The 27561-nt window shown below is 39.0% G+C and overlaps 1 protein-coding gene across 1 annotated transcript; it reads left to right on the forward strand.

Annotated features, from left to right (window-relative positions):
• Nucleotides 1–876: 876 nt before the first annotated feature.
• Nucleotides 877–27479, forward strand: LOC111225167 (DNA topoisomerase I, mitochondrial-like). The gene is given in 19 exon segments (XM_022749860.1): nucleotides 877–1001; nucleotides 2360–2414; nucleotides 3417–3463; nucleotides 6996–7115; nucleotides 7220–7307; nucleotides 7433–7560; nucleotides 7726–7841; nucleotides 9622–9743; nucleotides 11943–12065; nucleotides 12156–12343; nucleotides 12755–12899; nucleotides 14865–15008; nucleotides 15571–15756; nucleotides 19215–19283; nucleotides 23923–24037; nucleotides 24732–24859; nucleotides 25099–25199; nucleotides 26088–26237; nucleotides 26899–27479. Coding segments are annotated over 19 exon segments (2253 nt in total). The 3' UTR covers nucleotides 27002–27479.
• The last annotated feature ends 82 nt before the right edge of the window (nucleotides 27480–27561 follow it).

Consider the following 27561-nt stretch of genomic DNA (forward strand, 5'->3'; position numbering starts at 1 on the left):
CTACTTCTGCCACTGGTTTCATTACACACATGGCCTACATCAGTTCACAATACATTTTTGCTTTCCAAACAGTAATACTGCACAGTGCAAGGCAAAAGAAACAATGATAGAGGTTTTGTCAGTCAATATCAAGATGCCTCATCCATCCAAGTTACAAAACATTTAACACCATTGCCAAACCAATCCATATAATAATTTAAATGATCACAGCACAGTTCCTTTCAAGTTTTGGCACAGAGAAGTCAAGTGTTTGGGAGACCCCAACCAGTCATTTCTGCAACACCTGAACACAATACAATGCATGTTCCTATCAATACAGTTCCCAGAATCGCACGGGTTATAGAATTTGGCGTAACACCACCCAACCTGGCAACGTGGCAACGTGGCAACTCTCAGAACTTCCTCAGCCAATCAGAATTCAACTTGAAATGACGCCAGTGCAGGTCAATGCGAGCAAAAGGCAAAAATCTAGCGAGACCGCGCCCTGTAAATCAAGCGAATTTAACCGCCCAATAGTTTGTATTTCACTCGAAAAATAACCCAATATTTGCCGACATTAAAAGTGGTGAGCAAGTCGATTGATACCATACAGTTTTACAGGCTAGCTATGTACTACATTTTTTTTACTTGATACCCCGATGCGGAATAAGAGATAATTGTAATTAGCTCACTAATAGTGGTAACTAGCTAACATTCAAGTCAGTTTTTTTTTTATTCTGCCCGCGTTGGCTGAAGTTTGCTAGCTAACTGGCTAACTTGGAAGGCCAAAGCTTTCCAGGACGGTTAACATTTTAATATTGTGAATCCTGATTTTTCATTTTGTAACTAAATGCGTTTGTTTCTGACCGGTTAATGTACACTGCTCCACTAAGGTCCATGTGAGAGATGGGAAGAGAGAAGGACGCTAAAGGAGAAGGGAAGGCCAAGCACAAAGCAACGAAACTGAAAAGGCTGAGTGATCATGCAAGCGCCGGTGCTGGGGGAGATACGCTCATGAACAGGTGTGTGTGTGTGTGTGTGTGTGTGTGTGTGTGTGTGTGTGTGTGTGTGTCCACCCGCCCGCGCGTGCGCCTGCACGTGTGAGGAACAGAAAGAAAGAAAGATGGATAGAAAAAAAATGTTTGCTGACAGGAACAGTTTAGCTAGCAGTTAATCATTATTCCCTCAAGGCCGAGTCAAGTGCCATTATCAAACAAGTTACCTGAGTGACTCCCTGTCATAAGAACAAAGTTAGAGCAGCTCTCTAATAATATATGCATGTGGCCTGACTACATTACATCCAACATCTGTTCACCATCAACACAAGCCACACATCAAAGCTGGTTTTTGCATGGAGCAAGCAAGAGGCAATTCCTTTCATGTTGCTGAAATGTGGAGACAAATTAATTTGCATAAAAAAATAAAATAAAAACGAATACTTTCAATGGTGATAAATCAGATGAGAGTGAGAGCAATATGGCAGTATGTATGTGCTACTAAAGGACTGACACAAAACTGTTACTGAGAGAATGCTATGCTGGCTGATCTGTCTAGGAGGCTGATGGCATCAAGTGTGTGCATTAATTTCACTGAGTACAGTGGGTACTCCATCTTCATATGAATAAATTAATTTACCTTGATATCTGATGCGTTTATTACCATGCATATGTGAACAGACAAATGAATGTGGAGTGATCTGTCATTGGCTTGTGTAATTGATGAGAGCAGAGAGATGAATAGACACCTGTATGCGCTACTGGCAGTAAGCAGGCAGTTTTCTGTGACAGCTCATGTTATTTCATGGCACACTGACTGAATTACTGATTAAGCATCGACTTATCATCCCCAGCTGCAAGACTCATGGAACTAATTTTCCTTAGCATAAAAGTGCCTCCTGCTTTAACTGTTTTATTGCCAAAATCAAAATTTGGATTTCTGAATTAAAAATGAACATAGCTGGAAAATAATTGCAGCTCAATTCCATGATAAATTCAGCCCTGAAGGCTGGAAAGGTCAAATTGAAATGAAACATGTTCAAAGCTGTACGGAAAACCTCTGGGACACTGCTTGTCTAATTGGTGGCATTTTATAGCATTGTCTGACTAGAATGATACTAACCAGACAGAGACATGAATCTAACATCAGCCTAATATGCTCTCACTTTAAGCCTGCACTTGAAAAGTGCAGCTCAGACTGTCTCTAAGAGGCCTTTTCAGTCATGTCACAGTAACAGGGAAAGCTGATTTTTTTTATTAATTTTTTTCTTGCAGTTGTACTATTTTCCCTAACTGCTCATGTGTTACAAATACTGCATCACTAACGAGCCTTTCCTCTTCTTCTCATTGTCATTCCTGTAACATCTTGACGCCCTGATGTGCAGCGCAAAGCCAACTAAATCTACAGAGAAAGCTGATAATGGAAAGTCTAAAAACAAGGTAAATCACTTATTTTCTTCCTTCTCCTCTGTATTGAACGATACATCTGTCCAAAATTTGACCCGATGATTACACTGTCATCTTGACCAACTGAGTGTCATGAGAGTCCATCTATAACTCTTGCCCTCTGTGGAATTAGCATTAAGTTCCAGGGTAAAAATTCCATCCCCTATTACCTACTGACCCCAACTCAGACTGACATAGCCACACTACAACAGCTTGTCCCAGTAGGATCCCTCCCTGCTATTGGATTTCCACAACATCGGCTGAGTATATTTATGCATCCAATACCCAGGCTGTTGGAAGTAATTATTTTATGGCAGTGTTTTGATTACAGTGTTTAAATGGTAACACAATTTATCTGATAACACAAGTTCATTTAATAATCATTGTACTGCCTCCCACTCCACAGCACGGTGCTATGTTTCTGGCTACAAATAATTTTCATTATAATTTAATCTGCCAGTTCTTTTTTCAATCAATAAACCATAATATTGTTTTTGTATAAAATTTCAGACAATAGTGGAAAATACCCATGGTGACGTCTTGGAGTAGCTTGATTTGTCTGAGCAGCAGTTAAAAAAACCAAGAGATGTTCAGTTTACAATGATATCAAACAGTGTAAAACAGCAAATTCTCGCCTTGGAGAAGCTGGAAACTGAATGAGTTGTGTTTTTGCTTGATGAATTGATTATGAAAATGGATTCATTTCCTGTTGATTGACTTAGACTCTTACCCTCTTATCAAGAGCCTAAGATGAAAGACTTTGCCTGATATTTTTATATGTTTCATGAGTCAAAATGGTACATTATTCAGACACTAGGAGTCCTTGAAGATATGATACGACATCTTGCGGTTGTATGAATGTTTGAACACTTGCATAAATTTGTTTATATGCAAGAAGTTAGTGTGTTACAATGCACAGTGTCATGGGCCAGCTGTGGTGTGCTTGGAGTGCAGTTATGTTGTGTTATATAAGCTTTATGCATGTCCTTCCCTCAGGTCAAGACACCTAAGACAGAGACCCTGGAGTCAGCCAACAGTCCCAGGTAGGGATGAAGTCTTAATGCCAGTAGATTTAAGATTATTGAAGGGTAAAATAATCTGCTGACAAGCTACTATGGAGCAATTGTGCCAGAAATCTTATTTTTCTCCGCTTTCCTTCTCCTCTTTCCTCTTCCCTCCTGAGGTGATGGAAATTAATTCTTGTGTTTTGATGTTCAAGGGCCCTGGACAGAAGCCGGTCCAATTTTATACAATGTGTTAAGCTCTCACAGAAAATTAATTTTACTGTGCACTGAAGACAAATATCTGTGGCTTGTCAGGAAAGTAATAAATGAGAATGCGTGGTTTGAGTAGTTGGATGCTCAGCAGGGTGTTGCTGGGATGGCAGACTTTGGCCGAAGGCCTGCTGCGTCAAATCTGTCTCACAGCAGTGTTTCTATACAGTTGGTAATGGATTGTATCCCAGATGCGGAGTTAGCCCAACCCAATATAACGAGTGACATTTCAAAGGAGATGTCACTTGGAAAAACTATTTTGCTAAATTCTGGCTTTTAATGTCTCCCTTTAGGGTTTTTTTCCTTTAGAAAGGCTCAGGTGGTAACTGCGCTAGTTGAGTGGGTTTCATGTAGGGAGGAAAGTTAAGGCAGCAGAGTTAAGGAAGAAACATAAGGCTATTAGAACCACTGACCGTAAATGTCAATGGACGCAGTGACCCACCTTCCTTTGTATAGCTTTTTATGGATTTTGCTCAGCGGTGCAGTATACCAAAAAACACGACCATTTTTACACACCCTTTTTTTCTCTTTCCACATCGAGCAGTTGAACTTAACAGCTAAGCCACAGTGCACACAGTGCAAAGTAATCTAAAAGAAAAACTAAACAGAACAGGCAGAAAGTTAGACAAAGACTTCTCCGATATATGTTATTTATAGTGAATATATAAAGAGTTTTGGCTCACAGGTAGTTTGCCTACTGCGAAGGTTAAGAACATTAATGTAACAGTAATTTGTGATTGTGACACATTGTGACACCTGCAGGCAGGCAGTTGGGTTTTTGCATTTACTTGTCACATTAAAAATCCCTAAATCCCAAAGCTTTATGCAAAGGGAACCTAATGGAACCAATTCTGTCCTTATGGATATATTTATGGCTATATTATGGCATTAATAGACCAATTCACAGTCCAGACTGAAAGTACTTGCACAGTTGCACATTTCTTGTTCTTCAGGCTCTGTGCTTCAGGACATTTAGTTTGTAATAAAGTAATGGATAATACATTAAAGTGCCAAGTCTCAGCTTTAATTTGAGTAGATTTATGTCAATGTTGAAAGAACTGTGTGGGGAATTTAGCCCTTTTAACACAGACGGCCCAAAGTTCAGGGGTTCAAAACTAATTGGACAGACACACATGAAGTGAAACTATATGATCATATTTAATATTTTGTTGAAAAATCGTTTGCATCCTTTGGATTTCACACACAGTTCTGTCTATAATAATGTAACCTATTCAAATTAAAGCTGAGACTTGTCACTCAATTGTAGTGTCCATTACTTAATTTCAATTTGAGTGTGCTGAAGCCCAGAGCCTCAAGAACAAAAAATGTTTAAGTGTGGAAACACATATGGTCTGGACTGTACAGGAGAAGTTTTGTTTTGTCAGCATGATGTCTTCATGAAGAATGTCGTGGAAGTTGGACTAAGCACAGTGTTTGTGTAGCATAACTGTAGTTAGGGCAGGAGTCCCTCATTATGTTTCCATGCACTTACTGTGCAGGTTTTCCTGTGAGCATTTGCTGGAAGAAAAAAAGCATACATGGCAAAAGGGGCTGGAATTTATATTCACAGTTTAATCGAACTTGACGTGCTGGATAAATGCAAAGGTCAAAAAATGATTAAAATGACAGTGTGATGTTTGATTAAAGAAATTGTAGTGTAAAGCAGGTAAAGGTCAGTGATTATCATCCCTCCCTTAGTAGAGAGCAACCTTGTTTTCTTCTCTACTAACTTGCAATATGAAGGACTGGACTTCAAAGGGTCATTCTGCCATTATGTTGAAAAAAGTGCAAGGCAGCAGATTCTGTCTATATCAAGATGCTGACAATAAAATGTCTACAAATTTGTAGAGAGTAGTGAATGAGTGATTTCAGACTCGGCACACGTGTTCCTAATAAAATGAATAATGGCTCAGTTCTCTTCCGGTGTGACAGTGAGCCAGTACATTACAGGGACCCTGACACCAGTTTTATTATTATGCCTATGCGCTGTTGACAGCCAGGGCATTATGTTTTTGAGTTGTCCGTCCATCTGTCCATCTCATTCTCATGAATGTGGTATCTCAGTAATGCCTGAGGGAATTTCTCCAAATTTGGCACAAACATTCACTTGGATTTAAGGACGGACTTATTAGATTTTGGTCGTCAAAGTTCAAGGTTAAGATGACCTCACATTCCTGTGAATGCAATATATCAGGAACGCCCAGAGGGAACTTCATTCATTCATCATCTGAGGCAAACATTCACTAGGACTCAAGTTTAACTGATTAGAATTTAGTGGTCGAATGTCAAGGTCACTGTGAACTCATAAAACACATTTTTGGTATAACTCACAAATTCATAAACCAATTATGACACCATGTAACACAAATATCTAAAAGGAAAAAATGATAAAGTGATGAAATTTTATATCCAATTGGCCAAGGACCAACCTCATTGTGACATCATGATGTTCTGCAAAAACACTCTGGCCATTATTTCATGCTGTAATTCAGGAAGGGGAGATTGTGACCATATTTCCTGCAGCTAGTTGTTGGAGGCATACAATGACAAGGTGGTGATTCTAGTTTATACCTGTACTTTTACTACTGTGACACGTGAGAGAGTGAGAGAAGGCACATTATCCTCAATCAGAAGCCATCAGGGATCACACTGTAGAAGAGCAGAGAGAGTGCATTAGGCTCATATCAGGTGCTTGCTAACACAACGGCTTGTAATTGGGATTCAGTAAGCCACTTCCAGTTTTGTACTACAGTGCTTTCCATTTTCCCCATTTCCCTTTTAACTAAATGTTATGTGAAAGAATGGGAATGTTGTTATTTATTAACAGTGGTGACACTGATTTGTTGATTTCTTAATTTGGCACCTTTTCCTACCCATCAATTCCTCACTCTGCAGGGAAATCCAAGGTTGCAGTTGTGTAATTATTTTTTAATTTCTAATCCCTGTGATTACGTCAATATCATTGCTGTTTCGATAATGTTGTTTAATAACCATAATTATGTGTGATTTCTTGTGGTCAATGAATCATCATTGTGTGCTCTAGGATTTTTTTTCTCTATTCCGCATAGAAGGGTAATTTAGTCCTGTCTTTAGCCAAGAATTTGTCAGACAGCAGTTAAAAGAAACCATTAAGCTTTTATTCTATCTTTGTATGTGCTTGTTAAGTAGGGGCTAATTCAAAATCAACATTTTAAGTCGGATTTCCTAAGACAAATTAGAGCAAAAAAACAGTTAATAAGTATTTGTTTGTGCTAATTCCGTCAATTTCATATGGACTCTGACACTTCTTTTTGTGGTTTAGCAAGTTGGTGAAACAGGAGCCAGAGGATGAGGACTTTACTGTGAAGAAGAAGGGGTTGAAAAGGAAAAGAATTAAAGATGAGCCCATGGAAGGCCCTTCACTTTCCACTGCCACACCTACGTAAGTGTGACCAGGTCAGACTTGGATTGGCAAGTAGTTTCACCTGTCATTTTTTCTGTATTGTATAAGCCGTTAGCATTCTTTCTGTCTCTGGATACCTTCAGCTCTAAGAAAAAAAACAAGCAACATGGGCAGGAAGACAAAACTGATGGAGAAGCGCAGAAAAAGAAGTCAACGAAGAGAACAGAAAAGGTAAACATGTCTTCCTGTGGTAATCTGTCGTCATCAATAATACTTCTGCTATATGAAGTTTGTTGGGGATGTGGTTCAATGTGGGAGTGTTTGAATTCATATCGTATGTGTTTTTCTCGGCACAGCTGGTAAAGAAAGAGGAAGAAGAGCATTCAGCCTCAAAAAAACCTAAGAGGACAAAGGAGGAGATTGAGGAGGCAAGACAGATGAAGATCAAAAAGAAGGAGGAGGAGGAGCAGAATCGCTGGCGATGGTTTTGAAATGCTGTTTTTTTTTTTTTCCATCTTGTATTGATCTGGATCCACCACACCCCAGCACACACAGACATAGACACAGACAATCAAATACAATGCAGAGAGGAGCAGTTTTCACTTTCTCAGATACATCCTCATATTTTCATTATATTGCTTTCTGTCAGGTGGGAAGAAGAAAAGTATGAAGATGGGGTGAAATGGAAGTTCCTGGAACACAAAGGACCCTACTTCCCTCCTGACTACCAGTCTCTACCTGACAACGTTCACTTTTACTACGATGGTCAGTTGAGTGTGAAAGTTGAATGTATGAGAAAGGGTGATTAAAACAGTTGTGAAAGGGTTTTACTCAAGCTATTTTTGACACATTCCACATTTTTCCTCTTATGACAGTAATTTAAAAATAATGAGCTACTAAGTACATTCAGAAAAATCATGCACTACGGTTTGACAGGTGTTGTGAAGTAAAACTGCATATGGGAAAAAGTTGTATAAAGGACATTTGTGGCTCAAAAAGACCCTGAGCAAAATTTGCTAAATTGTCTCAGGTGATGACACCTTAGTCGGCGTCAGTTGGGTCCTAAGACTTTGAAAATGAAAAAATTCTGGGAGGTGTGGCGTTTGAAAGAACTGAGTTTACCAAACCTGTGGCCCGCTCCTCATCTCTGCTTGAGACTCCAGGCTACATTAGCCCCTACTAGTGTAATACTAGTGGGGGGTGAGACTATCTCTGGTACTGCTGCATAGATTTTTTTTTTTTTTGTAAACTGTCAAACATTAGTCTAATGATGTTATATGAGTGCAGTGATGGGTCTGTGGAGAAATCTTTTAAGATAAATTAAAAAGTAGCAGAAAACAACAGCAGAAAGCACATAACACATATGTAAATGTATTTTACATATTTCGAAATTTGTAAAACAACTGACAGCAAGTATAAGTAAAGAATCCATCATTTTGAAAAATTTTGAGAGATGGACCATTACAACACTGTAATTGTACTGTATAGTCTAAATCATATGAAAACCTGTTGATTTAAAAAAAAAAAAAATGCCCTCAGAAGTCTTTAAAAGAAGATAGTGATTTCTCAAGTCTGAATTATTCAAGTAGGTTGTTCCAGAGCTTAAGTGCAATAAGTGCAAAGGCTTAAGTCTGAAGTATCACTCCTATGAAATGCTTTCTGGCTTCGTTCTTTGGAAGAGTCATCTTTCAGCGGGACACCTAACCCTAAACATCCACTAATGGAACGCCAGGCCTGTATGACGTTCAAGAAAAAGTGTGGAGTGTTTAAATTACATAGCTTTCCCTCCAGTCACACGACCACAGTAACATGACCTTGAAACCTTCTCAGTATATTTGGGAACACTTGAAAAGGGAACGGGTGAATAATATTGGAAAATCACAAGACACTCGTAGAGATGCTTTAAAATTAGATTCTCAAATATGAATCTTATAAATTAAAACCAAACAGAGTGCAAGCTCCAAGGACGAGGAACAGTGGACAAAGTTGTGTATAAAACAAAAGAGTTCTTTGAAGTAAATCTAATAATGCCAGTGTACAGCCCTCCCAATTCAGTTGTTAATGCACGCAAGACACACATCTTTAGGACACCAAAGGTGTATTGGGTCAAACACTGATTGATGACTGTAATTGTTTCTGCTTTGTTTAGCAGTCAAGGCACAACGGTGTCCTATGGGGAGTTGGTTTGATCTGTTAATTCCTGTGTGTGCATGTACTTGTTTGTACCTCACTCTTAGTCGCAGGGCTGAATGTAGATCTTTGTCCTTGTCTCTAAACCTACCTCTTTAAATTCATAGATTACTCTGACAGGACTCTAGAGAAGCTGAGGTGGGTGTTATTGCATGCTGGAGTTTGATCAAAGGTATAAAAGTGAACTATTGGGACTAGTGGACAAGCTGCATGCTGTGCTATTTTAATTTTCATTGTTTAGCTTCTGCTAAACCTCTAGGACATTGAGGACAGAGTGCATTAATGATAGACAAATAAAAATGTTGTCCAAAAAAATAATCATTGAAGTCGTGTGCTTGTGTTTGTCTGTATACAGGTAAGAAGGTGAAGCTGAGCCTGGCAGCTGAGGAGGTGGCGCTGTTCTTTGCCCAGATGTTGGACCACGAGTACACCACCAAAAAGGTCTTCAGGGAGAACTTCTTTAAAGATTGGAGGAAGGTAAAGCCAAAAGGCATCATGGATCTTTTCAGTTTTGGAAGGAAAAAAATAATTGGTTCTCAGAGCTGATACCTGTTCCTCAGAGTTTTATTCCTAGTAGTAAAACTAAAATCAACAAGTGAAATTAAGTGACTTTGACAGTTACATTAAAACAATCTCCTTAAAAAATCAAATAAGATATTCCCATGCTGAACAACAGTCTTGTCAGATTTCTGAATGTGAACCATTGTGGTTTTCATCCAGTCTCATTTCCCCTGATGCTGCCACAGCGATGATGGCTGGAGGCTTTGTCAGTCATGGTTAGTTTGCTGTGTACATGGGTCTTTACTGTGTTTACTGTTACTTTAGGGGAATAATGTTTACATTGGCATAAAAGTACAACATATCAAAAGTGTCAGCTTCTGCAAATGTCAGCTGCAGAAACTTTCTCTTGATAACATCCGTTTACAGTATTAGTTGTCTGTAGTTGCAGCTTTGTGTTAGAATATCTGTGTGGTGTAAATAGTAGAATATATGTGTGTAAAGTACGTGTTGCGTGTGTGACTGGTACATGGATGCTGGTGTCTGTCAGGGTGTCCTCTGTATAGAGAAAACACTGTGCCAAGCCCCAAGGCATATCATGCAGAATTAATTTTGCGCTGCTTAGTGCTCAATGCACTTGAAAATACGATTTGTGTGAAGGCATTGATATGCTAATCCATACAAGTAGCTCCCCTGCATATGAACAAATCCAATTAAACAGTTTTATTATAGCCGGAAAAAACTCTCCTCGCTCCACTGCCCTCAGTGCCCGCCCACTGTCGGGTGTCAGTCATGCTTAGACATGCAGACTGACTGCCTGTCCACACTGTCAGTGTGTGTCTGCACAGAGGTGTGTGTGTGTGTTTGTGCATGTGTGCTGATCTTGAGGTCTGTTTTGACGTCTCATCTCCTATGACCCTAGATAACAAAACTGGACTGGTGGTGCTCTAAAAAGCTTGATAAATGAGTCATTTTTTTATCCTAAGTGGATATGTTGAGGTCAGATGCCCTTTGTGTGCTGAATAGCTAACCCATTTAAGTTGCTTATATTATGATCTATGTTTTTATATGATCACTATTAGGGTTACTGCCCTGTTTTTGAGGAGCACTGCTGTAGTGATGACTGATGACAGAAAGATCTAGATGTCCAGGCCCTTTTCATTGTTTACTGTTATGTTCTGCCTCTCAAGGCCAGTGTGACCTTGAAAAATCACATCCATGAGGTGTATATGAGCAGATCGTCCTCAAAATGTTGTCCTCGAGTTCATGTAGCAATAGCTTTCTCGTCTGACAGCATGAGGCCATATTAAAAGCCATCATGTTGTCGTGACATTTTAACGCCAGAAAATACTGAGATGAATCATAAAGTCTCCACTGAGTCGCACTGTATTGCTGGCCTGTTAGTAACCTCTTTGATGGGGTGACCGCTTGTGCAATAACTTTAGAAAGTCGACAGTTGAAACTCGGTTGTTCTGGTGTTGCTGCCTTTAGTGTACTGTAGTGTCAGCAGTGTTTGTGTTGCCTGCTTGGTAGTGGCCTTCTTAGGAGGAAACCGTCTAGGCTCTGGCCATAACGACACCACTTTTTTCTTTTTCTGTCCGCCTCCAAAATGTTCCCATACCGCTGACTTGAATATGCCAGGGGGGATCTGCAATCTTAATGTTATTGTCCATTTTGTGCTAATTAAACTGCCACACACAATTGGAAGACAATAAAATGAGTGTAATGTGTAATATTTACAAAATTCAGTTCAGGTTGCCCCAACTTTAAGTACAATTTCAGAATCACTACACCCCTATTATGTATGTTTATTATTCTTCACACTGATGCAGTTAGTTCAAAGTGGCAAAGACAGTTAATCATACATCTTGGATTATTAAAGCTGCAACTATGGATTATTTTCATTATAGATTAGATAGATTGGTTAAATGTTTTTTTTTTTTTTATATATATGTATATTTAATAAACTTAGAAAAGTCAGTGTATGTCAATAAGTGAAAAATGCCCATCAGTTTCCCAGAGGCATTTTTCCTCTCTGTTTGATTAATGACTGAAAAGATAAATTGATATTCAGAATTTTTACTGGTTAATTTCCTAATTGTTTTAAGGATATGACCATTTATATGCTGACTCAAGAGGAGAACACACTTCAGTGTAACACACTTTGTGCCTGTTCAGGAAATGACCCATGAGGAGATGTCACTGATTAAAGATCTTGACAAATGCAACTTTGGAGACATTCATGCCATGCATAAAGCCAAGGTGGAGGCCAGGAAAAACATGACCAAGGAGGAGAAACAGGTAAGGCTCTGGCTTTTTTTTTTCTTCTTCTGTGCTGTTGCTGTCATTTAGGTTCTGAATAACTGATTTTTTGCTTTATATCTGTTGAAGGTTTTGAAAGAAGCTAATCAGAAGATAGTGGATGAGTATGGCTACTGTTTGCTGGACCACCACAAAGAACGTATAGGCAACTTTAAGATTGAGCCTCCAGGGCTGTTCAGGGGTAGAGGCGAACACCCCAAACAGGGAATGCTGAAGAAAAGGATCCAGCCAGAGGATGTCATCATCAACTGCAGCAAGTGAGAGTGGGATTATGACATCGTACTGATGCATAAGTAAAGGCTGGCCTGATGAAAAATCCATCATCCTAGCTGCTATAAATACACCAAGCAAGACCTCTATGCACAAAGTGTTTAAAAGTTTGGATTCATAGAGAAATCACTTCAATCTTTTCAAAATGTACATTTACCACCTTTCTGGGATTGCAATAGAGCTGCACATGTATTGATAATACACAGCTTCACAGAATGTATTTTCTTTAGTTAACCTCTGGAATATGGTTTGAGGTAGCACGTCACTCAAGAATGATTGTTATGCATCACTTATTCATTGCCTGTTGTGCAAGGCTGTACTGGTGTCACATATTTATGTTCAGGAGACCCCCCCCCTTTATACTTCAATGCTGTAACTGAATTTTCTTGCTCTGACAGAGAATCATGTGTCCCGGTGCCGCCTGCTGGTCACCACTGGAAGGAGGTACGACATGACAACACAGTGACGTGGCTGGCCAGCTGGACTGAAAACATCCAGGGCTCCATTAAATACATCATGCTCAATGCCAACTCAAAACTCAAGGTAACTCAAGCCAGTCAGCCTGCTGCAAACAGGGAAAATGCTCCGACTTAATTAGACACAGGCACATTAGTCACAAAAAAGTTGCAACCAGTTTTACTTTTTTAAAACTTAATCCGTTGTTGACAGTCAGTTGATAAATATATTCATCCACAAGCACCTGGATGCACCATCAGTCAAATGTTGCTTTAGCAGTCCTCGTACTCAACAATTTGCCACTTAACAAAAATTTAGCTTTGACAACAATGACAGATGTCATGTTTTTAAACGTGGGGGATTATGCATCTCAAGCATATCACACTGGCATGAATGGAGACCTGTCACTGCCTGAAAGGTAGAAAGAACACATTCATAAAATCAAACCATAACAGTCTTTCTCAGAAAATGGTCAACATTTGTAATTGGGAGACGACCTATAAAATTTAGTCTTTTTTTAGACATGATAGATTTTGAGTTTAGTTTTAAAAAATGTAGATACTTTAGTTTACTGTATATTTACAATGAATCAAATAACTACTTTTGTTATGATTGAAATAGGGTGCTGTCCCATAGCACCATTTTTGCTATGTATTCGGCACCATTGAGTAGTTGCCTTACCAGAAGTTGTTCAGCCAACAGTGCAAGTTGAATGAGAGAGAGCTGTCTTATTTGCCACATAGCTTTATTTTTCATCTCTGCTTTTTCAAGCAAGACGCCACTGAAAAAGGAAGGAAAAAAAGCAAAGTCTTTTGCAACTTTTTCTTTTAACAGACATATTATCAATATGCTACTGTCGCTGCCTGTCCAAAGTGCAACTTTCAACAGAAGACATAAGATGACATAATACGTTTGATCAGCTGGCCTTTGTTGGTACTAGTTCTTTGATGTCGGCTTGGTCTATCTTGGCCTTAAATATATAGTTGTTCATTGTTTGTTCACTTGACCAGAGTCTTAAATTCACAGTAGATATTTAGGGATCTTCCAAACACTTTAACGAAAAATTTGCTCAGTTTGCTGATTCTGAATGTCATTTCTCCACAGAAACGTTTGTCAATATAAAAGTATATTGTTTAACTAAATCTTTACTTGCAAATAAACTTAAAACTTTTTAGTGATGTAGAAATATCAATTTATAGCCTATTAACATTGGTTTAAAATCAAACCTGTGCTCTTCTTTGAAGCACGGTCATTAATTTAATTTCCTTACAAATTCAGAAGGTGTCACTTTGAACACAGTTCCTGACCCTGTTGGCTTTAGACTAGAGCTGTAATTCTAATATTGATTTGTATTGTAGAACAGCACCTAATATGCATGTTTATCATGGTCCAAAACTGTTAGTGTAGAATATTTGCATTTAAAGACCCTAATATTTTTTATGAACTATTAAAATTCCATAATGGTTTTGTTGGAGTATAAATGGCAATCCCTCTGAGTTATGTGTGTTAAAAAAGATTTGTGTGCGACGTCTCGTTTATTCTTACCCCTTTCTTTCATTCTCTCTCTCTCTCTCTTCCATTTGCTCATTCTTCCTCTTCCTTCTCTCCATCTTTCATCTGTAAAGGTTAAGTTATTCCACTTTCAGTCTCCATGACAATATGTGTGTGTGTGTGTATTCACTGATGGCGGGTTTAATTGTTCCTTGGTTGCAATCTATAATCAGTAGCAAAAATAGAGAATTTTTTCATTATAGTTGTGTAGCTGTGTGTTTTTATATTCCTTTTCTTTTGTGTGATATAACAATCTGCATTTGTGTCATGACCATATGACTATACTGAAAAACAATTTGATGTGATGCTTTTCAAGGAAAATGACTTCATGTTGTTATTTCATAGCCACTGTTACAATACAGTGGATAATGAAGATCTAAATAAATAAATTAAATAAGTTTTGTCTCTTTAGTTCTTTGTTTCATGTTTACTTTTCTCATCTTTCCCTCACTCTTGCTTTCTCTTTCTCTTCTTTTCCTTCCTGTCATCCTGTCAACACAGGGAGAGAAGGACTGGGAGAAATATGAGGTTGCTCGGAAACTGAAGACATGTGTGGACGACATCCGTAACCAGTACCTCCAGGATCTCAAGTCTAAAGAGATGGGCACTCGTCAGAGAGCTGTGGCCCTCTACTTCATAGACAAGGTCTGGTTCTGAGTTGATGGTCAAGGGCAAAACTGTAAAAAAAAAAAAAAGTAAAGATGTAAAGAATGAGGATACCAAGTTTTATATGTTTACACACAAATGCTAGAAAGAAACCTTTGTCAGTGTCTGATTCTCCATAGTTCTCAGGTTGAACACCAAGGGCCATGTGAACATATTGGAAATCAATGCATTGTGTCTTGATTCCTTCTGTTTTTTCTCACAGCTAGATGGAAGATCTTTTACAATGAGAAAATGGATTATATATAGTCATTTTCTACCCGTGACCCCAAGCTAATTATCTCAGTCTGCATTGAGTGAAATGATAGATCGAGAGTGTGATTGCTTTTGGCTCATGCCGAAGACTTTTTCAATTCCGATTTGGCTTTGTTGTGTTTACTGTGCAGGTCTCTATTTCTGCTTCATGTCCTGAGCCTATATATTTAGTACTTATTTGATTGGCACATGTTTGTTATGGGAATAGGAGAGGTGGTGGTCAAAGTGCTTGGTGTGTACGTTTGAATTTGATGTGTATTTATCTGCATTTTCTCACCTAAAAAAAAAGCTGGCGCTGAGAGCTGGTAATGAGAAGGAGGAAGGAGAGACGGCAGACACAGTGGGCTGCTGCTCGCTACGAGTCGAACACATCACTCTGCATGAGCAACTGGAAGGCAACGAGTGTGTGGTGGAGTTCGACTTCCTGGGTAAAGACTCCATTCGCTACTACAACAAGGTCCCTGTCATCAGGAAGGTAAAGGAACAAAAGATGCATAAACTGATGAACACCTCCACATCCATCCTCTCCTCCTTTTTAATTTGTAGATTGTTTGGACCTGAAAACTATTTTGTAAATATCTTTGTTACTTAATATAGTTCATACAGGGCAAGTCCAATTCTCCATTTGAGAAGACATCAGCAAAACATAAGGGCTGTTCATTGCAATACAAACCAATATATTTCAGTCTAATAATCTATGCTTTACCCTTTGGGTTTTGGCAGAAGTCCCTGCAGAGAAGGTCACTTGCATGCATATCTATACGCACAGAGCCTGAAGCAGAGAGGGAACTGAGAAATGTCCTCAGGGCGCAGTTGTAGATTGGTTTCCTGTGGCTGTGGTGGTTTAATTTGTCTGTCTGTTCCAACTGCTGAACTGTCCCTCTGCTCCAGTCTGCTTCTGTTGGATTACATCTTCATGGAGGGGAATTTTTAACCTTGTAACCTGGAGCTGGTCAGTGCATCTAAGCATCATGACATGATTTTAATTAATTGGTTAAGTTTCAACTCCATGAGCAGTATTGTATAATACTAGGAATCAGTATTTTATTTTCCTTGTGTTAGTATAAGTCAAAGATCAGTGTGTAGCAAGTTTCACTTTGAACAACACTATTTTGATGAGATGTCTCGGGAAGGCAGAGCATTCAGTCAGGGGCAGTGCTGAAGGAGCAGCTGAAGTCATTTATCAAGAAAGTACACAAAACAACTGGCGTTGCTATTCATCATCTTTCCTTGTTGTCTCACAGCATTACATAGTTTTGGCTTTTTGACTGCTTGTCAGAAGTAGCAACTTTAATACATAGGTTTGGCTGACATAACTGGTGATAGGAATTCATCTTTTTTTCTGATCAAAAGAATTAGCTGCAGATTAATTGGCAATATAAATGGTTAAAACAGGATACTGAGTCAGTGGACATGTGAACAACTGATCTTAAAAAGCAAGTTTACAGGAGTTGAACAACCTAACATCTCCATGCTGAGTTTGTGCATGCTTGTATTCATTTAAAATGATTAACCAGCACACAGTACAGACTGCAAATATCTTAATCAAATTTAGACAGCCCTGTGATTAACAGACCTTAAGCACATTAGTTTTAGTAATAGACAATATTTCATTGTTAACTGTTGCTTCAGGTAGGTTCATGGTCTCAAGTATTTGGTTGAAGTTGGTGTTATTTAGTCTTGCATAAAATTGTTTTTTCAAACTTTGTAATGCTCCCTCAGGAGCCACTGGAGACATTATACAACTGTTGTCACGAGCTGAGTTGTGCTTCTAATAATATGTAAACTAAAATTCACATGTTAAATTTGTGGAGTGACTCTTTAAGATCTGTCATGCTGTTGCCAATCAAAAGTTTTCACAAGAAAGTGTGGTAACAGGAAACCTGTTGAGGCTTTTCTTTGAATTTTTACAGCACTTCAAAGTTTTCACAGTTGCACTCAGCATATTGGCTTTTTGCTGAAATACAGAATAGTTTTGTGTACTGTTGCAGCAAAATCACTGCAGTTGACGTGGAAAATAATGGATATATTTTTTGCCCACTAAACAGGCCTGTGTTGGCCCCAAATCAGTTAAAAGCTTTCACATATCCATTGACAATGTCATGTAATCAGTTCAAGTCATTTTAAGTGGAGTGCTTAATTGGCTTTGCTCTATTGTAATGTTAGGTGCAAAAACCTTTTTTGGAAGCCGTCATAATGTCGGTGGCTTGCACAGGGTACAATATTCTAATGCTCATAGGACAGCAGTAGTGCTATAAAAGAACATAATGTAATTAAGCATTGCAGCAACTTGTCAGTTGTTAGTGATCTGATATAGTAAATGATGATGCATAGTGCAATGATCAGGTTAGCTAATGCCACAATAGAAGAAAACAAAGTGTGAACTTTTTTATCTTGTTTACTTGTCTACAATCTGTCAAACAGCTATCATGTTTTTGTGTGTCTGTGTATGTGTGTATGTTTGTATTTGTGTATGTGTGTATATGTAAATTTCCAAGCCCTCCTCTGGTGTCAGCCCATGCTATCTCCAGTTCCAGAGATGGAAAAAGAAATGTTAGCACCTGACAGCCAAAGTGTTTTGTTTCTTGGCAGAACATATAATTATTCAAATGAGTGCATTCAAAAGCAACACATTAGCTAGAATTAATTAGTCCCTTGCATATTTTAGCATCATCAATTCCCAGGGAAATCAGTGGGATTGCTGCTAAATGTCACTTTGAATAAAATGGAACAAGGATGGAAAGAAGGAATTTCCATATTAAACCTCTGGAGGGATATGAAATTATTGAATCTAATACTTGGGGTTATATATTTGGCTTAAATCTATGTTGTATATGTAGTCTCTGCAGTTTCTGCAACAGTTCTGCATGCAGAGAACACAGGACACTACTGGGAATTAATGCAAAAATTGCTATTATGTGGAGCCATGCTGTGCATGATCTGAACTGCTAGTACTGTATGTCCCATAAGATAAAGTCATATCATTGCCATAAGACATAAGGGTCATTAATAAGCAATCCATATGAACACTTGTGTACCTTTTTTCTTTGCCTTTCCCACCCTTGAATGCTTAGCCAATGATTCATCAGTACCTCAGTGTATCTGTTTATTGTTTAAAAACAAGTACCTACTTATTACTCGCCGAATGACTTTATCAAATAGCCCCAGAGAATGTGGACACCCGTGGCTGCATAAACTTATTGTGTCAGGTACATTCATGCTGCTGAATATTTATTCATTTTTTCTAAATTTTCCAAATATTCCATTCTCAACACACACACATCCAGACACATCACTAAACCAATTAGGCAAGCTCACTTTGGTGTCTCTGCTTCTCTTAAGACAGATTTTTAGACAGATATTGATTTACATTTTCATCCCAAATAAAACTTTCAGTTTATTTGCCAAGGGGGAACCAAATTGCCACACAAACCAGACAGTGAAATATGTCAGTGTGTTTTATACAGCAACACATCTGTTGCTATTAATTGGTGTCTTGCATATTTTATGAGTTTATTTGGGGAACGGTGCATCTGTGGAGCCCACAGAGTTGCTGGAAATGTCAGCACTACATTTGTTGTCTAAATTGCATTATACTGTGTGTGTAATTTTGATATTTATGATATTTTAGATTTGACTTGTAAGCTAGCCTTCAAAGAATCGCTATCACTTTCCACCTTTCACATTGAATTTATTGATGCATTGAAGGTAATTTCAATTCTAATGTTTTGCACCCAAAATATTTAATATTGCCCAAGTCGAGCCTGTAATGTTAGGAAATGTTGGATAACTGATAAATGATTGGCTGAAGACAACACAAATGTCCTCATTTACACACTTTTTAGTCCTCCAGTGAAACACAAACTTCAGAACTATCAGTGCAACACAGTAGGTAACCCCAGGTTGGCTTGATAAAAATATGTATCTTTTCAGGTTTTTAAGAATCTTAAACTGTTCCTCGAGAACAAGCAACCTGGAGATGACCTCTTTGACCGCCTTAATGTGAGTATCTTACTTACTGCCTCTACATTTCTTTCTTTCAGTATTTTACATGTTTTCTAGCCACCTCAGATGTTAAGTTGTGAAGCTTTTATAAAATATTACCAGATGATGCTGAACAAAGGAAGTGGTAAAAGAAATGCTTGGTATTGGTTAGAACTGCTCACAAGTAAAAGAGTACTTCAATTTTTTTTTTATCAGGGTTGTGTAAAAAGTGTGCGAAACCCCCCTGAGGTACATAATAGTTGAAGAAAAGGCTGTGAAAGAAAAATAGAATTACATTTTTTTTTTATGTTTTCTGGGGACAGAAGGCTACGGTAAAGGAAAAGCAGGGACTAAATTGTAAGGCGGAAGAGATGAGATTGAATGAGGATGAGCCATTGGTGTGGAGAGATGAAAGGGGTAAAGTGAGGAAACGGGAGGTGAGGAGAAGGGGACGAATATTGGAAGTGGGGAAATTGAAAGCAGAGAAGGAGTTTCAAAAGAGAGAGGGGATGGACTCCGGCAGATAAAAATGAAACTGCGCAAGTAAAAATTGAGAGTGAACATGCTGGATGGATGAATTTCCACACAAGAATCTGGCATCCTCTCAACCTCTTCCCGTAACTGCAGGCAGCAGGTCCACACAGAATGCAGCAGTTGTGCACAGGGGTTAGTCAATTGCAGGGAGACGTGCGGCTTCTCAGGCTGCTCTCAGTCTTTATAAAACAAGATTAACTGCATTATTTGTCTGTTTGAATTTACATCCCAGTTTGTCCTTCAGGTCAGGTAAACATTCAGAATTATACAGGATTGTTGTAGTGGAAACCAGGCTACAGTAGCTTGTGCTTTGGGTTAAGTGCTCTGATTGCTGAGGTATACCTTGTCTTATGATACGCTCAAGAGAGACAAGGCTGTATGTAGGTGGGAACAGATGAATAGCCAAATCAAAAGAGAGGGGACTTATGAAATGGAAGAAGAAAGATATGCAGATAAGAGAGCCAAAGGAAGTTCTGAGAGCCAGCCACGTTGGCATATAAAGATTGACAGGAAGGAAAAGCATGAGATGAAGAGATGGAGCAATTGAAGGAGGGAGTCCGGTGCCTCTGCTCTCTGCCCTCTAGTGTGTCAGGAAATGTCAGGGTGTGTTGGAGGTGGAATGGTAATGGCTGCTGTGGGCAGGCCTGATTGACACCCGGAAAGGCCAGGCCAGTGTGTGTGTGTGTGTGTGTATGTGTGTGTGTGTATATGTGTGTATATGTGTGTACACACACACAGTAGTAGACAGAGTGTGAGTGTGAGTAGACAGAGTGGTAGGAAAGTGACAGCTGGTCCAGGTGAGGGGAGGTTAGGAGGGAGAAGGTGGACGATGGCTGGAAAAAGGTAGTTGGAGGAAAGATGGAGGGAAGGAGGAGATAAAGGATCAGAAGTGACAGCCAGGCAGCTACTGTAAGGCCGAGGTGAGGGGGAAGAAGATGGAGGATGAGTGATGGAACTTTAAAGAGTGCTGCTATCCTCAGCTGCCATTTCAGACAGAGGCTGTGGAAGGCGCTGAGGACAGACAAAAATGGAAATCTGGGGCTAAAAGGTAAATGAAAATCATGAATAAGGTAGGGAGTGAAAGAGTTGAATGACTGATTTTTGGACCTAAACTAACTTGGCTAGTGAGCATGATGTTAATTTCTCTTGTGAACATGTAACAGAATGAGGAGTTTCAGATTTTATAAACAAAAGATGAGAAGAGTGAAACCAGTGGAACCACCTTCCACCTCATGCCTTGGTTTTTGCTCTGATATGCATTGTCAGCTGTGAGACCTTATTTTGACAGGTGTAACTTTCCAAATCATGTCCAATCAATTGAATTTGCCATAGGTTGGAATCAAGTTGTAGAAACATCTCAAAGATGGTCAAGAGACTTGGAAGGAACCCTTACTAAATTTCAAGTGTGATAGCAAAGCATCTAAATACTTGTCAATGTGATATTTCAGTTTTTCCTTTTTAATAAACTTGCATAAAATTCTGAAATTTAGTTTTCACATTGTCATTATGGGTCAATTACCATATACCATTCACTGTAGCTGTTTTGAATGACCATACTCGAATAATAGGGGAGAGATGTGCAAATTGAAAAAATTGAGAAAACACTTATGAATGCTTCTCCTCAAAGCATTCAGAGCGTTGCACTCGGTTTTGTGAAAATGCTTCCTCTCTGCCACACACCTGGTCAGTTGCGGTGTGAAGTGGATCAGCACATCTACTTCACACCGCAACTTGCTGGTTTTGTAATGTTCAAAAATTGTCAGATGCAAGCCCTCAATTCCTCCATCAGAAAGGTGTGGGACAAGGGACTTTCAGACACTAATTAGCCATCCGACAAGCACTTTAGTTGAACCTTTAAAGCTACAGCCAAACGGAAGTTAGAGTGTCTTTGTTTTTAGCAATGTGACAGATTTTTGAGTAACATTGGATATGTGGGTGGGGTTTAGTTACGAGAGGGATTTATATCAATTCCTTAAAATTTTATTGGATCACTCAAAAATGGGCTTGGCTTTGCAAAGATGGCATGATACGGAACTGTAGTGAAATATGGAGTTGTAGAAAGACTGTTGCCCTGCACCCACGTCTTCATCACCTGTACTGTTAGATAAGGAGGAAGAGGATGAGGAATTAAATAAATGAGAACATAATCCTGCCCTCTTAGAAATGTAAACAAAGTACCCACGGAATGATATTGCTCTGCTAGCTACTACTACCTACACTGTGAGCGAACTGTCAAGTGTGGATTCTGATAAAACTTTTTTTGACATATTTGCCAACACATAGAGAATGAATTAGAACTTGGAAAGCCTATTTTTTATTTGTTGTTTGTAAAACTAGCACAGGACCTGTGGTCTGCATTGCATTCTGTAATCTCTCTGGCTACCTTCACAAAATGCCAAACTGAAGTGCAGAAATGCAGTTACATTGAGTTTTTACAGAAACGATGTGCACTGAAGTCGACAAAATCCTTAATGTTGATGTGGCCTGTGTTTTTAAATATCTGTTAGCATTCAGTGTTGCAAACATTTTATTGTACTCACATTTCAGAGGGAGATGACGCTCATCAATATAAGGTTGCAAAATGCTCAGCCATGGTGAGCACATGTTGGTGTGCACTTGCCTGTGTGTGTGGGTCTGTTCACGAGTGCATGCACGCATTCTCGCCCCATGTTGAGGTCTGATCTGAGCTTAAAATGCAGGTGTATGTCAGGCTTGTCTGGAAGCCTCCTCTCCTGAGTCCACATCATTAGAGCTACAGTACACACACTGTCTGCAGTTTCAGGTTAACTGTACCCTCAGCGGGATCTCTTTAACGACATCTTAGTCAAATGAATTAAATTACTACGGAGTGGTATAGTCCCTATGAGCTGCCTTATTTTGGCAAATTTCATTATTTTCCCTCCACTCTATTGTTTCCCTTTCACCATCAACCAGAAAAGAGTTTTTTAAATGGGAACTGATGCAGAGAACACACAAATTGGAGCCAGTAAAAAATGAAGAGCAGATGAATATAACCTGTCTAGAATGGCAACAATCAAGATTTCTCTCTGACATTAGTTGCCATCACCACAGAATTGCTGTAGCAGTATGTTAATGAGAAAGTTCAATTTGTAGGATTGTGTATTATAGATTGGAAATTAGAAGTGCAGTCATGATACATTGTAATAATGCCTTAGGAGGTGACATGGATGACATACACACACACACACACATTTGTGCACACACAAAACACCATGGCAAGGGAGTTGATGGTGTGAGAGCTGTCATACCTGCCCCTCAAGCTTGCAGACACCATCATTAGCATTGCATGGGCATGGTTAGGTAGCTCATTAGCAGGACAGGCACGACAACAAATGTGTGTGGATGCGTGTACCTGTGTGCTCTCCAACACATGCATGCACACGTATGTATATATGTGAAAACCCTCCTTCATCCTATTTCTCATAGGCTCCTGCAGTGAGACACACTCATTTATACAAGTAGCCCCAGACAGCTGGATCTTGACCTCGCTCTGATTAAATGAACCACATCATTATTGTAATCTTCATCAGAGTTATTTTTTTCTTCTTCCAGAGCTGTGAGCTCAACAGCAAAGTTTTTTTTTCACATTTGTCTGCTGTTTATAAATGTTATCTGCCACATATTTTCCCCTCATATCAGGATGTGTGCAGTGAGCATACATGTTTTTGTTTTCAACCATTGTGTGTGCCTGTACACTCTTAACTCTGTTTCACGTCTTTGCTGTTCAGCTGAAGCTGTAGCCATTTGACAGGAGCTAATGGATATCTAACCACTGGCTATGACAGCTCTAACTTGTTATAATACCTAGAGAAATGTCAGAGGGGAAATAGTACTGTGATCTGTTTTAATCTCCCTGCTCTAATGGATAATGATAATGAAGGCAGAGATAGTATTTTATGTGTTTTTATTTGTTAGGGTATATTACAGACGCCTTTAACACTGCAGTGGTACAATGCCACAGTGCCACCTAGTGTTAGAGGAAATGTGCTGCTATAGGTGCCTTAATGGTTCTGTGATGACAGTGTGTTTGTTCTATACTACACTGGTTGAATGTGTTGCTCTTTGTCTGTTTCTCTTTGCCCCCCATTTCTCTTCATGGCAGACAAGCATGCTGAACAAGCATTTGAGTTCCCTAATGCTAGGTCTTACTGCGAAGGTCTTCAGGACATATAACGCCTCCATCACCCTGCAGCAGCAGCTCAAAGAGCTCACAAACAGTAAGTCACACATTCATTATACTATAAAACAGTCTAACATTACATAAATTGCTGTATGACATACTCATGCTTATAAAGCACTGGCTCATACCCAGCTGCTGGACAGGTACCAGCGGCTTTATTGCAGTAACCCTTTATCAATCTGTCTCTTATCATTGTCTCATTACCTGGCCGCTTGTGCCTTGGAGTCCCATGATAAAACACACTGCCACACTTTTGACACTTTTTATTTTTAGCCTGTTTGATTTAAGATATCCTGACGTTAGTCAGCTTTTCCAGCCATGGCAGCAGTACATTATCACTGTACCCAGTGTGGGGCGTCTCTGCCTCACTCTTATCAGGGTCCCGTTGGTTGCCTCTGCGACAGTTTCTCATTCAGAGATAGAAGTGTCACACTCTCTTCGCATTTCTGGATTGCTACTGAGAACCAATCTGCAAGCTGACATGTGGTTGTAGTGTGTGTTATGTGGAGCCAAGGAAGAATAGACAAAGCTAATGTCGTTCTGAATAAAATAAATGAAAGTGTGTGTGTGTGAGAGATTTGTGGTGCAGATGGTGGGTGGGCAGTAATAATATGAGGGATGCCAGCATGATTTTATCTTTTTAAATTCTCTGTGCATAATTCTGGTCAGATATGTGTTCTCAGTGGGTTGTTTCTGTTTAAATACAAATGACTATTCTCTCACCCTCCAAGAGTCTGACAATGTGGCAGAGAAATTGCTGTCCTACAACAGGGCTAACAGAGCAGTTGCTATTCTCTGCAACCACCAGCGGGCGCCGCCAAAGACATTTGATCAGTCTATGGCTAATCTACAGGCCAAGGTAAGAATGGCTTGACTTGATTTATTGGTCAGTCATTCATCACTTTAACACGGTGCATCGGTGGGGACAATGATATTTTTTCATGTTCTTGTGTCACTAACATTTTATTGAAAGAAGCCCTGTGCATAATCCTAGAGACCATATATTTTTGAGAACATTATAGCCCAGTCAAGGATAGCTTGAAGCTGATGGTAATGCATGTATAAAATCATACCTATGTCCTAATGTGCTCCACCCAGATTGATGGTAGAAAGGAACAGCTTGCCCTAGCTAAGACGGAGCTGAAACAGGCCAAGAAGGAGGCCAAGGCCAAAGGCAGCCCAGACCCAAAGCTGCAGACGTAAGTGATGCAGTAGTCAGGAAAAAAAAAAAAAAATAAAATTGTTACAATTACAAATGATTGACAACAATCTTAAAATAGAAGCGCCTCTTTGTAGACTAAATAGCAAGCTACACATGCTTGCACACTCAATAGACAGGTACCCTGTACGGCTAAGCACCTAGCAACACACACAACACAAACTGCTTCAGTATGAATAATGAGCTGTAAGCCATGGGAAATGTAAGTTCTTGAATTTGCAATCATACAGATGTTTGTTGTTTTGGTAGCCTTGCTGTTAAGTCATGGTGATGAGCTTCCTTGCTGTTAATTTTTTTGTCTTTGTGTATAGAGTCAAAAGGCAATTACAAACAAGGTTATAGTTGTACATTGCAGTGCAGTAAGGCATCCACATATGGACCTCTGCTTCTCTGTGGGTATTGCATTCATGATTAAAAAGTTTATTAACAAGATATTAAGACTTCAGACATTACGTTGTGTTGAGCAAAGCATAGAAAACGAACACTTTGTTCTACTCGATGTCAGATGAAAATTTTAAATGAAAAATGTAAGCCATCTGTGACAGCAAAACGGATACCTATAGAGTCTGCATTTAAACCAGTACTCAGTACAAAACTACCTGGTGTTGGATGTTGCTATTTTACTCGCTTGTCATCCCTAGACTGTTTAACAACATTGGATGTTTTATTTTTTGTGGATGCACTGTGTTATTTACATAAACATCTTCCTCTCAATGAGGCTACATACTGATGAAAACAAACTCTGTTTTGCTTGCTCAGAATGTGGAAAGGATCCATATTGACACTCTTCCAAATCAGGAGTCTTGTTTCTGCTAGAGTTAACTGTGTGACTCTATTGTACTTGCCTTTTGTGAATATTTTCTGCCAGGCTGGTGGAGCGGAAGAAGGCAGCAGTGAAGCGCTGTGAGGAGCAGCTGCTGAAGATGGAGGTCCAGGCGACTGACAGAGAAGAGAACAAACAAATTGCGCTGGGTACCTCAAAGCTCAACTATCTGGACCCACGCATAAGCGTGGCTTGGTGAGTAAATACAAACGTTGACTCTTAGGTTGGTGAAAACACTTGTACTTAATTCGTACTAAATTTTTGCATGTGCAAACCTACATAAGAGTAACCAGACAAATTTTGGTTTTCAAATTGAACTAACCGCACCACCTCCACCAGGGGCCTGTATCACAAAGCAAGATTACTAAACCAGGCAGCTAATTTGGAGCTTTATTTTGGCTTTACGGTATCATGAAGTCGGTCCACTTTTTATCAGGGTAGATCACCATGGCAACCTGCATTGTATGACTAACCTGTCCAGGCAGTGTTAGCTCAGTGGATTGGATCAAAAAGTATAAGCCCACCTTCTGATGAATCTGTCTCTCTGTAAAAACTGAGTCACCGTTCTACAAAGACCCAAAATGGACAACACCACTGCATTCACAAGATAATAATAACCGAGACAAATTCATGTATTTCCAGGTCATTACCCACTTTGCTGTCTGTGACATTCAGAGTTAAAAAAAAATGTTTGTAGTGCAAGCACTTGGCCTCTCTGGTATATCTACCACTTCTATTACCTGTATTCTAGCAGTAGGTTGTTTTTAAGACAAAAGATTTCACGACTTATTAGACCCTTAACTGTTTGTTGTGTTGTTTGATGTTTATTTTACAATATTTTTTCCATTTGTTGCAGGTGTAAAAACACAGAGGTACCTGTAGAAAAAATCTACAATAAGAGCCAAAGAGACAAGTTTGCCTGGGCCATTGACATGACAGAGGCTGACTTTGAGTTCTAACTTTAATCTTCTAAAACTCCAGTCTCATAAACTGACACTATGATGCAATGAAGGAACCATTCACTTTATATAACATACAGTACTTTAATGTTGCATTTATAATATGTTTGACTGCTGATGTTGTACTTTGAGATTGTGTGATATAATCAAGCTCCATCCTTGTGACACATTTTGTTTACTGCTGTTCATTTCTATTTGATGTTTTTGGCACTTTTGTTTGTGTATTTTGTATTTGTATTAATTTGAATAAAGGGTTCCTATTATGCAGTAAAAGTATGGTTACTATTTGTTTAAATGCCACGTTTGAGTGGACATTATTGCAAATACCTCTAATTCTATATACATTAAATTTGAGCTACAAACATTTTCACCAATATATAACATTAGTTCCAATTCCTTATATTTGTTGATTGTATAGTGTAATACTAAAATATGATTTCAATACATTATAAACAATGTAAACAAAAAAAAAAACATGCAACACTGAGACATTCCAGATAATTTGCATAATAAAAACATCTATAGATAGATAAAAATAAAAAAAAATAAACAAACACTGA

The sequence above is a fragment of the Seriola dumerili genome, unplaced genomic scaffold (assembly GCF_002260705.1).
Source record: "Seriola dumerili isolate Sdu_G_001 unplaced genomic scaffold, Sdu_1.0 BDQW01000147.1, whole genome shotgun sequence".
NCBI classification, from domain to species: Eukaryota; Metazoa; Chordata; class Actinopteri; order Carangiformes; family Carangidae; genus Seriola; species Seriola dumerili.